The 12,733-nt window shown below is 38.1% G+C and overlaps 1 protein-coding gene across 1 annotated transcript in view; it reads left to right on the forward strand.

The window, feature by feature from the left end:
* Positions 1 to 12,255, forward strand: part of OTOGL (otogelin like) — a 148,965-nt gene extending 136,710 nt beyond the window's left edge. Inside the window, exons 54-58 of the mRNA XM_075932401.1 lie at positions 1,016 to 1,135; positions 3,570 to 3,615; positions 6,611 to 6,682; positions 8,226 to 8,305; positions 10,011 to 12,255. Coding sequence (XP_075788516.1) covers positions 1,016 to 1,135; positions 3,570 to 3,615; positions 6,611 to 6,682; positions 8,226 to 8,305; positions 10,011 to 10,211 — 519 coding nt within the window. The 3' untranslated portion in view covers positions 10,212 to 12,255. The remainder of the gene's footprint in view (positions 1 to 1,015; positions 1,136 to 3,569; positions 3,616 to 6,610; positions 6,683 to 8,225; positions 8,306 to 10,010) is intronic.
* Positions 12,256 to 12,733: the final 478 nt, after the last annotated feature.

The raw sequence follows: 12,733 nt of genomic DNA on the forward strand, positions 1-12,733 counted from the left end.
TATAAATGAAAGATTATTAATAATATTAAGAAGGTTAATATTCATAAGTTCCTAGAGCTCAAGCTTTATGGTTGTCTGCAGGGAATCAAGATAGGATTTGCCCCTTCCCCAATTTATTCTTTATTTTGGCTGGGGATTGTTTTTAGTCTCCTTCCTCTGAAGTATCATGATGAAGCATCAGAGATGGGGTGGGCCAATGCTCTGAAGTTGCACTGAGCATTCTCTCTCACACATGCTTATCTAGGTGGCTCTTGCTCACACACTCAAGGTCCAACTGATGGCCCTATGTGAAACTGGGATGGAATTTGCCACAGGTCAGATCATTTGGATTATCTAGGTATATATCTTGATTCCCTGATATTGCAGGAGACTCAGGCACAGGAGCATCTCTGTGCTTCCTATTCTCTTCCTGTGGACTGAAATGCTTTCATCTAATTTTGGTTGTTGGGTTTAATGTTTGGGTGCTAGATGGTTTTGGTGGCCTGTAATATGAAGGGTATCATCCTAGATGATTTTATGATCCCTTCCGGCCTTAAACTCTATGACTCTTTGACTCACTGACAATAAATCCTAATTCAGTTTTCACTTTGATTTATGGAGAAGTAATTTGCACTAGCCCTTTTTCTCACTCTGGCTCTTTGTCTTTTGGCTCGTGTATTGATGAGAAATAGAGTCCAGGTTCTGCCTGATGCTATCTTAGGCCATGTTTACACTAAACAGAAGATCACCACTGTTGTGATCAATTTTCCGGAGTTCAATTTAGCGAGTCTAGTTAAGATTCGCTAAATCGAACTGGCTGCTTGTACTCCTGCTTGGGGGAGGAGTAAGAGGAGCCAATGGGAGCAAACAGCGGGGAAATGTGAAACAAAATATGTCTACTTCAGCTGCATACTTAATGTACAGACCTGACTTAAGTGGCTATTTGTGGAAACAACACAGTTATAACTAAACAGTGTTCTAGGACATGTCAGTGCTACTTGCTATCTGTTCTGGTATTTTTGTTTTGTATTTGTAGGAGGGAAGCACCTGGGTCTCCAATTGCACCAAATATGAGTGTGCAAAGACTGCTGTAGGTGCTATGATACTGGGATCTAGTGTTGTCTGTCCCCCTTTTAATGAGACTGAATGCTCAAAGGTTTGTACTTTGTGACGTTAATCATAATAACTAATCTTTTGTTTTGGAGCTTGTTTGGGAATTCATTTCAGAACTATTATGAGTTTGGCAACTGTGTTATACTTTCCATAGAATGATTAATCTAAAAAAAACCCCATTTGGTAAGTAGCAACTTTTAAACAAGCAATGCATAGTCATATTTTATTATTTTTCTGTTTGTTTTTAGAATTGTATCATACATTGCAAACAATGTCCACTTTTAAAATGTTGTTTAATTGGTATGAAGCTTGCTTCACTCTTAGGCCTGATCTACACTAGACCAGGCAGGACAGCTTAAGGTGCGCCATCCAGCTACACAAAATGCATAACTGGATTTTTCTTCACTTAAGTCAAGCCACGGCAGTGTCTACACTGCAGGAGTCTGACAGGAGCACATGTTTATGTCGACTTCCCTTACTCCTCGCAGAATCGGAAGTACTGGATGCCTGTGGGCCCTCCACTAGACCCCCTTCAGAGGGACAATCTTCTCTGTAGTGTAGGCATTCCCTAAGGAGGTCAATCTTCTAGTGTTTGATTTAGTAGGTCTAGTGTAAACCTTCAAATCAAATGCGGAGGGCAGCCCCCGCCAGTATCCAGTACTTCTCATTCTGTGAGGAGTAAGGGAAGCTGATGGGAGCATTGGCCTCCTGCAGTGTAGATGCCGCAGTGGCTTGGCTTAAGGTAAACCAATTCCAACAATGCTTTTTGTGTAGCTAGTTGGTGTACCTTAAGACAACCCGCCTGGTCTAATATAGACCAGGCCTTATAGAGTAGTTATTCCATTTAATTTTGTCTGAGCAGAGAGTTCTGAATAGGACCTATTATTCACAGGGTTTATAAACATATACATGAAATAAGTTGTTTCAAGCCATTTAGAAACTTCGCAAATAAATGTGCAGCAGCAGAGATTCAAAATTCTATAAATTGAGCAGAGATTGTAAGCACTGCAAGATGCCTGCAGAGTTTGAGCTCTTTCTGAAGCCAATAGCTCTGGTTCATGAAAAATACAAGTTACTTAATATACCTACCTAAAATTCAACATCTATAAACTAAATAGCTATGTTTAAAGAATTAGGTACTGAACACACACACTTTTTTATTGTTTAGGAAACATGTGTTTCTATCTTATATCCTAATTAATTGTTTTAATCTGTTTTTTGTACATTCTAGTCCTTGTATTTCTGGATGTTTAAGCAATGTTCCTAAAACTACACTGCAATATCTGTCCTGAGTACTAATTTCAGATTCTGCACAATGTCTATGAAACTGTTGGATGTTACTTAGAAAGGGCACAGATCCATTCCTCTGCCTATCCCAAATAAAGCACCATATCATAAAGTAAAGTTGACACAGTTAAAAACTTTTTCTTATTGTTGGAGCTTTTTCATCATATTCTTTCTTTAATAATAATTGACACAATTTTCCAGAAGGGTTTCCTAAAATTATTCTTCTGAAAGAGTTCAACCTGATTTTCAGAAGTGTAACATACAGATTTCAAGTAAGAGTAGCTGTTCAGCAGTTCTGAAAATCAGGTCCCATTAATTTAGGCGCTAATAAGGATTTAGGAAGCTAACTTTAAGTGCTTGTTTTTGAAAATTTGATCAAGATATTCAATAATGTCTTTAGACTATAGAAAAATAATACTAGAAGTTGAAAAAATATTTTGCATGATTAGTACAAGACTGCTATTTCCATCTACTTTCCTGCTTTAGCTACACTTTTTGTAAATGTATTAAAAGTTTAGACAGTTTTATCTCTTGTTTATGCCAGTTCTACATGAGAGAAGTCCTTTCTTTCTTTTTAATTTAAAAGGAATATCTCATTTTGACATGTTTTCTGCATTTCTGCTTCAGTCCTGCCTACAGTATGTTTGAGAAGAAAACAGTAGCAAAGATCAATTATAGAACATTAAAGGAAAACCAACAATTAGAATGAAAGGATATAGTAGAGCTTTTAAAATATATTACATGATGCAAAATTATAGGTTGTCAGTTGTAAATAGTATCTAATTGGTATCTTCACTGTACTAATTTCTGTGGTACACAATAAATCTTTTTAAATCTTCAACAAAATTACATTAGTAAACATCCAGATAACTTCTGATGATGTTACTTGAGCCATCAGTGGAAGAATGGATGGCAATATTTATAGAAGATGGCTGCTCCTTGATTCAATAGAGACCAATTCAGATATACTGTGTCATAATGGCCATTTTATTTTCAAATATGATATTTAAAACAGCTTTGAGATTTTGACACAGATCCTTTGCAGTTGTGAATTTTGGTGACTTCAGGCATGAGACACCCATTTACACTAGCTGCAGATTTGGCCCATTATGCTATAAATGTAATTGGATACATCAGGACACTGCATTGGGCACTATCTTTCTTGATATATTCCCCATTTCTTTTCCTAGAATGGAGGCACTGTACAGACTTATAATGATGGCTGCTGCAAGACCTGTAAGTAAAGAAAGCTGCAAAAATGCTAGTTTGGCTTTGGTTTTGAAGAGCAGTGTTTTTTAACTCAGTTGCTGGGACATAAAAAAAGGAATAAGCATGCAGTCCCCAAATCAAACACTATTGTTATAGCTCTTTAACAACTGTTTATTGAAAGTCTTGCTTCATATGGCTGCTGGTATGGCGATTTTTAACCTTATCCTTCTGGAGTATAACCAAATCTCTCCAAAGACAGCCTGAGGAAGATGAAAAATTATCTCAAGTTAAATGATTAAAAGATTGATTTGTAGTTAAGATTACTCCAAAAGCATATAGAGACTCATATATAGTATTCCCTATAAAAACTCAGAACACATTTTCTGAAATTAAAATTTATTTTGATTATATTTCAAAACAAATTGTATAATTATGGGGTTATTCTTGTACATTTTTTAGGGTCAGAGTGCTAGAACACAATATTTTTTCAATTGGAAAATTAGCACTTTCCATCTTAGAAAATATATTTAAATCCAAAATATGAAAAAATTGCTGGGTGTAGATAAAATAATTATTAATTGTGGTAAAAGGCACAAATCTAGACCAAATGTACACCTGTGCTATCTATGATATACAGGCAGTCCCCGACTTACGTGGATCTGACTTATGTCGGATCCGCACTTACGAACGGGGCTTTTCTCGTCCCGGAGCTCACGGGCGGCGGGTTGTCACCCCTGTCCTCCAGGGCGAGAAAAGCTTCTCCCGGTCTCCCTGGTCTGCTGGGGGGGGCCAGCAAAGCCGCTGGACCCCCCCAGCAGACCAGGGACACCCGAGCAAAGCCGCCCAGGCAGCGGGACTCCCGCCGCCTCAGCAGCTTTGCTCCTATCCCCCTGGTCTGCTGGGGGGGTCCAGAAAAGCCGCTGGACCCCGCCCAACAGACCAGGGATACCCGAGCAAAGCCGCCGCCTGGGCGGCTTTGCTCCCGGGCAAACTAGCAAAGCCGCCCAGGCGGCGGCTTTGCTCTGGTGTCCCTGGTCTGCTGGGGGGGTCCAGCAAAGCCAGCTAGTGCCCCCTCCAGCAGACTAGGCTTTTCTTGCCTACCCCTGGGGTAGAGCAGCTGGGGGCTGCCAGGTTGGTCCCGCAGCGCCGCTCTGGACCAACCTGGCAGCACCCCAGCTGCTCTGCCCCAGGCGTCCTGATTCAGCCGCTGCTGGTCAGTTTCAGCAGCGGCTGAATCAGGACGCCTGGGGCAGAGCAGCTGGGGTGCTGCTGGGTTGCTCCAGTAGCGCCGAGGAGCCGCGCTACTGGAGCAACCCAGCAGCACCCCAGCTGCTCTGCCCCAGGCGTCCCCAAGTCAGCCGCTGCTGAAACTGACCAGCGCTGACTGCAGGAAGCCCGAGGCAGAGTTGCTCTGCCCCGGGCTTCCTGGAATCAGCCGCTGATCAGTTTCAGCAGCAGCTGACTTGGGGACGCCTGGGTTTCTTAAGTTGAATCTGTATGTAAGTCAGAACTGGCATCCAGATTCAGCCGCGGTTGAAACTGATCAGTTTCAGCAGCGGCTGACGCCAGTTCCGACTTACATACAGATTCAACTTAAGAACAAACCTACAGTCCCTATCTTGTACGTAACCCGGGGACTGCCTGTATTCACATTCTATGAATGTGCATGTTTAAAACATGTTAGGTCCTTAATTATGGTGTAGCTTATGTAGCAGAATCTGATTTCTTTTTAAACCAGCATAAAAACAGACTGAGAACAGACTCCGGTCCTGTGTTTGTAGTTTTGAACTACAAAAGGCTTTAGTTTTTAGGCTGTGAATTCTACACTACATAAAATATAACCCTTGATTTTGTACAAACAGCTAATAATAAATGTCAAAAATAGAGCTGCTCGGAAAGCACAATTTTTTTTCTTTGGAATTAAAATTTTTGGACAAAAAATGGCATTTGAAATCCTGAATTTCATTTTTTAAAATGGGCTGTAATCAATAATATTGAATAATAACACTAACTTCATATTTTAGTGTGTCATACTCGTGACATTCAAAAGTACAAATTGATAGTGATGTAGGCATATGTGTATCACTTTTAAAAAATAGTCTGCCTAAAGGCATTTTTGTCTAATAAAATTATATTTAGCTTTCATGGCATAAAGGGCACTGAAAATCAGTTTTTAGGAAAGTGAATGAAATATTGTTCCTTCATATTCACTGCAAAGAAGCCAGGAATTATGGTAGCTTAATAAAGAACTTTTTTCAAAAGAAAAAACAGACAAAAATAATTTTTTAAAAAACTTATACAAAAATTGTGCTAAAGTCTTTGAAAGAGGTTAATCTTTTACTAGTTTGAGTAAAGTTGCAAAATATTTCATGGACGCCGTAAAACTTGCGTGGGGTTCATTTAGAGAATGAGACTAAAGTATTAATAGCTACAAATATTATTTGCCTTTTGCAGTAAATAGGAAGATTTAGCTTTCACAATATTTTGTGGCCTCAGGAAAGGCATTGTTATACTTCAGAAATATTTGCTGAGGTGGCTGCTAAGAACAAAAATACAATACATACAATTACACGCTTTTTATTTGTTTTTGTTTTCAAACTAAAAGCATGTGTCCTGGGGTAAAGCAGTTAAAAAGACAAATCTAAACTAGAGCTTGCAACATCTGGGGGTTGTAATGGGAGCAAGTAATCTTTTTGTAAAAAGCTTGATTAAGTGCATGCAAAGTAAGTTCATATATTTAATTCTTACCTTGCCATAGTCATGAGATACCCATTGCAAAAGTGTGGTATGTATGGAAACACTGCTGAAGTTTTGTGTTAACCAGGAAAGTACTAAGTCTAGGGTGTTATCAGTAAGATTTCCAGCAACTGCAGAATTTCTAAATTTCAAAGTTAAATAGGGAAGTTCATTACTTTTGTACCAAAAGAAAAAATGCAGTTGGCAGTGTAAGAATTAATGAAATGTCATTTGTTTAAAATGTTTTTATTTTACAAGAAACTTATATTCCTAATAATTCTGCCAGGTTCTGGATTGGGTGTTTTACCCTTTGCCATTAGTCCTGTAGTGTCTACTGATAGTATAAATTGTGAACCAGGTATTATTATTTTTAATAATGTATTTCTTTTTTATATAGCATAATCATTATTTGTAGGGATATGTTTATATTTGACTCCCAATGTAATGTAACCAATCATACTGGTATTGGACCTAATCTTGAGAGTTAATTATCCTCTGAAGTCTTTCATAGAGCAGAAATCCTCTGTAGGATCCTATTGCTCCATGCGTCTCAGGATTAAGCCCATTAATTGTTGGACTGTGCTGTCAGGAGCAGATCCAGGTGCACTATGGAACTTTTAGTGGGCAGTAGTAAGATCCACATGGCAACTTGGTGCATAATGGGTGAAGAAGCACTGTAGACTTACATCCCCTGCTTAATGTGCACTAAACCACTGGTTAGACAAGCCCTTGCACAGCAACATGTATTGTGGCAAAAGAGTACTATGTGTAGTATACCAGGCAACCCAATCCTTCTTGTGCATAGCATTAATCAGAGGCTAGCATGACATCTATCTCCTGAGGCCAGATGATTCGTGCATACAAGATACCCACTTCAGCTGTGGCCACTCCACATGCAGCACTAGGTTGCTTAGCATCTGCTGATCTTACAAAAGTGCTCACCAGCATGTGTTCTACCTTTCCTGTGGAGCAGGAAAGGGTTTGTGTTGAAAGAGAAGAGGTTGTTAGTCCCGTTTGCTTTAGATGCTGAAGATGCAAAATGATTGTGGCAACGTGGTTATACAGTGACTTCTGATAAGATTCTGAAATTGTACAATATATACTGCTATTACAACTTGTGTTCTGGTGGCAGGTTTGTGTAACTTTTACATTTGTTTCAGTGGAAAAGTTTCACAAATTCATAACTGTAGAGAAATGTAATTTTTGCACAAACCTTTATGGGAATTTGCTATCCCCAGTACTATTAGCTTTGGTACTGGGAGTAGTATTTGGTACAAAGTCCCTCATATACATAAAGGAAGTTTGCATACCTCCTGCTAAGCCTCCAAAAGCCCTGTCAGACCTCACCTCAGTCAGTAACCCTGGACCCTTGTCTGAGTTCTGGATATTTAAAGCTTGTTTATCTTCTAATGGTAGCCAGTTCCAGTGTTCTAAGGTGCAAGAGTAATTTAATGTTAAATATTTAAAATATGTCAAACATTAAATTAAAATTAATTTCTATTTTTGTAAGTTCAGCCTTAGTATTAATAATGTTTGAAATACAGCATTTTGCCCTTTTCTATTTATGGGATTTGTCTTTACTTGTCTTTAGCTTTTTAAGATAACTATTAAATCACATTAACATGTCAACAGTTGTAGCCTCTTTATATGTTATATGGCTATGCTGATATCTAAATGTTTTCATATATGGTAGTTATAAAACAGATTTTTTCTAGGAAATGTTTAGTAATATATAAGTGTTTTGTCACTGCCTAATGGATTAGATATGGAAATAATATTTACCATAATAATATAAGAATTAAATTATTACAGTTATTTGAATTTGCCTTCCATATTTTAAAGAATGAATAAAAAGAGCGAAATATATATTTAATAAATAAACATTTTCTATATTTTATCAGGCAGAAAGGAGGAAAGGATTTGCCAGAAAGTGACAGTCAGAACAACTATAAGAAAAAGTGACTGTATAAGTCAAAGGCCTGTAAGTATAGGAAACTGATGTTTTTGTGTTTGATAATGAGCATGAGTCATACTAATACAACAAGTATGGGGGAAAAAAGTGTATTGCAGACATCAGTATACAGCAAAAATGCTGCTATCCTCTCATCAGTGACCTCTCACTCTGGAAATGTTATTCTACTCATAAATGTGGGTAAACATTAATTACTTCTGCCCATACATGGCAGAAGTACTGAGCCCTTGTACCTGGAATAACATCTGACTCCAAATGAAAAGTACATAGTAAAATTGCTTATCACTAACAAAAGCACTGACCTCTCATCATGAAATAACATCCCTAATGAGGAGTTACTCAAAAAAGGGAGTATAAATGCTTCCACTTATAAATGATGAAAATATGTTCCTCCTTAAAGAGCTCTCTAATCTTTTCTCCCACATGACAAGTCTCTCTGTAATATATATAATACATTGATGATAGCCTTTATGGAAATCGGTTAATAAGGCATATTATTTCTCTGCTTTGGTGAAGTCTTAGCTATAAAACCTGTTATATGCATGTATGCTTGTGTCAATAATAAAATGGAAAAAGGAGACTGAGTGGACATAATTTAGTTAGCCTTTCAAAAAGCCTTTGACAAGGTCACATACAAGAGGCTATTAGAAAAGCTAAATAGTAATGGGGCAAGAAGCAAAGTATTGCCATGGCTTGAAATCTGGCTACTGGGATGGAGGTTGGGTACAGAAAAGCACTTGGGGTAGGGGATTGAAGTGCAGGGGAGGGTTTAGGACCTAGGAAGGTGTTTGGGTGAAGTAGGGGATTGTGACCTGGGGCAGGAAGGGGTGCAGAAGAGGATTTTGTCCTGGAGAAGGGTGTAGGAGAGGGTGCAGGATCTGGGAAGGGGTTATTACCTGGGCCAGGAGTGCAGGAGGAGGTGCAGAGATTTGGGGCAGCGGACTGGAGGGGTGGCATGGGTACAGGAGCAGGGGTGCAGAAGGTTTTGGTTACAATGGGTAGGACTGCAAAAGAGGGGACAGAGGTCTTGGGAGAGAGAGGGATGGGGTGATACAGGCAGGCTGTAGCAAGAGGCTCTTAATTAGGTGGCTCCCGGCCACCAACCCAGGAGGTCCCTCAAGCAGGTTCCCTGCCTTCTATGCCCATGCTTGCCGCTCAGAGCTGCAGACTGTGGGGAGCCATGCAATGCCCTGAGCACTGTGAGCCTGAGCAGGGGGAGAGAGCGGGGGGGGGGGGGGAGGGGGGGGAAGGGATTTTGCATGCTTCCTGCCCTGAAAACAGGCAGCTCCCATTGCTGGTTTTTGGCCAATGGGATCTGTGAGATTGTATTGGGGGAAGGCGATTTTTATAGGGTAAAAATCAGTAGTAGACAGCTTTAGAATCAAGCACCAGATTTTGTTTAGTCTCAGACAACATATGTAGCCATAAGTGCAAAGCAATTCAACCTCCAGAAGCTGATTTCATTTAATAAAGAAAAGGCAAGATCAAAGAGACCTAGAATTGAATCAAATAACTGTTTAACACAGTATTATAAGAGATCACTTTCAAATTATTTTTAAAAAGGATAATAAATATTACACATCAGAATGCTTTTCAAAACCATGGATCTTTTAAAATGTAAAAACAGATTCTGATTACAGTTTATTTTGAAATGTTTTGTCTCATCTTGTTAATGAAACTGGTTTGATAATTACTCTTTCTCTGTCACTAACAGATAAATGTGGCTTCCTGCGAAGGAAAATGCCCCTCAGCTACAATTTTTAATGTCAATATTGATAGCCATTTAAGGTTCTGTAAATGTTGTCGTGAAAATGGAGTACAGAACCTGACTGTGCCACTATACTGCTCAGGAAATGGCACCGAAGTGTTGTATGTCATCCAAGAGCCTATAGACTGTTCATGCCAATGGAATTGAGCATTTGATGGATTCCACTGCGAGAACTGAAGTTGGCTTCCTATCATTGAATTGTATTTTTTGACATTGGACAGACTAATCCGATACTATATAGAAAAATATATTTTTATCATTAATGTTTCAGTCAACTTGGTTTCTTAACAAAATTAGTAGAAAGTGCATGAAAGTATTACAGCAAAAACATTTTCAAGCATTGACAAATATATGTGTAGCAAGAGTGTCTTTTATATCAGATAATTAATTTGTCAGTTATTTACTTCTATCCAATTACTTTAAATTATGTTGCTGAAAACTAACTTGATTTTTAAAATTCAGTCTTGATTGAGTTGGGACATCTTTCTGCAAAAGGTAAATAACATCACAGAACATTAAGAGCTAGGACAGGTGGCTGTAAACAAACTTTATGGGACCACAGGAAACTTGGCTGCCCCCATGGTGAGTGGATGTCCAGCTAACTAAAATCATGCTGGACCAGAGAGTACCGGACTAGAGAGGTTCAACCTATATCACATATTTTTTAACATATTTTAATTGGCTAGAAGGAAACAAATATGAAGAGTAGTTCAAAATTTTGTTGCTTTTGTTAAAAATATCTGAAATAAATGTTTAAGTTTTTACAACTAGCCAGAGGAGAAATTGCTGGAGTGAGTTTCAGTGAATGCATATATACTTCTGTTTTCAAAAAGGAACAACATGTTTTCAAAATGAATCGAGGAGCAAGTCTGTTATGGTTTTACCTTTTGTTTCATTGGTTGAAATGCTCATGTTCAGTACTCTTTATTTACATAAAGTTAATTTAAAGGTTGCTTTAAAGGAATATTGAGGTTGGATACACTAGCTGAATCTAAGTCTCAAATAATTTGGAGTCAGGAAGAAACATGCTCCCATTAAAAAGGATATAACATTAACTGTATGGAGATAATTGAAATTCAAATATATATTTATTCTGTGGATGCACATGGTTCTGTATATCTGCTGCCAAATGTGCTCTCCATTTTCTTAACCACGAGCTATTTATCTTAATTCTTAATAATTGTTGATCCAGTATTTTGCCCATTTTCAGAAGTATTGCTTACCCTAGAAATTCACTGAATGAATTCCTGATATTATGGGTGGAATCCTGATCCTAGTGAATTCAAAGGCAAAACGTACTTTGGCTTTAATAACCGTGCTAAACATTCCATAAACTATGAGCATATTAGATGGTTAACTAAAGTATAGCAATGTAAACATGGATTGGATTCAGATTCTCCCACAGGAGCAAGTCTTACTCATTTTATTCATGCAAACTTCCTAATGAAGTTATGTGCACAAAGCTATAGGGCTATGAAAATATATTTTGTGACAGATATTTTGTTGTTACTGAAATATTATACACCGGGACCTAGAACCAAAATGTGCCTGGTTAGTGCTGTAGGAGTTCATTAGCATAATTATAACTATAACTTACTTCCATTTGTTAGTCTATGCTAAAAGTTTGTGTCACAGTGCAATATATTGGAAGGAGAAATATTAAAAGAAAATTATCTTCAAGAGCCTTTGATATATAGAGATAGGAATCTTATTTTTATATTTTAGGACTATAACAGAGTTTAAAGAGAAGCTAGATAATTTCATGGAGGTTAGGTCCATAAAAGGCTATTACCCAGGGGATAGAAATGGTGTCCCTGGCCTCTGTTCATCAGAGCCTGGAGAAGGATGGCAGGAGACAAATCGCTTGATCATTGTCTTCGGTCCACCCTCTCTGGGGCACCTGGTGCTGGCCACTGTTGGCAGACAGGCTACTGGGCTAGATGGATCTTTGGTCTGACCCAGTATGGCCGTTCTTATGTTCTTATATGCAGAGCGAATTGGACCCGTACTTAGTTTGCCAACTAATGCCACAAGTTTTAATATGATACAAGAGATTTAATCATGGAACACTTAATGGGGTTTGATTGAAATGGTGAATGATATATTTTATTTGTATACAAAATGGTTTTGTAACACTTAGCACTTATTTGTTATTAAAGTAATATCAATAAATATAATATTTTGAAAATCATTTGCATTACGAGTCAACACAATGTAATGTGTCAAAATACAACATAAGTCTTTGAAGTAACTCACATATTCCTATAAACATCAGCTATAACCCAAAGTTTTATGTTACACTAGATGTGTACAGACTTTTAAAGTTTTTTAATTGGTCTAATAAAATATGAACATCTACAACAAAATTCTCCATCAGTGGAGCAGGAGTTGGTCCAAGATTTATTCATTTATTTTTTATAATTTTACTTTGTTTGTAAATCACCTTGTAGTGCATTGAGTAATAAGCATTCAGAATACCACTCTGAAGGGGAAAAATTATTGGGTGTAATTGATTGGTGCAGGTGTCTCTGAAGTACTAAAGCTCCAGTTAGGGGCTCTGCTTTTGGTTTCATAGCTGATATACCTGTGTATCACCTGTGTGTCATGGAAAGGATCTCCAAGGCAGGCTCATTCTGTCACAAGTTTCAAAGGGGTAGCCATGTTACTCT

Source organism: Pelodiscus sinensis, chromosome 1 (genome assembly GCF_049634645.1).
Source record: "Pelodiscus sinensis isolate JC-2024 chromosome 1, ASM4963464v1, whole genome shotgun sequence".
Lineage (NCBI taxonomy): Eukaryota > Metazoa > Chordata > Testudines > Trionychidae > Pelodiscus > Pelodiscus sinensis.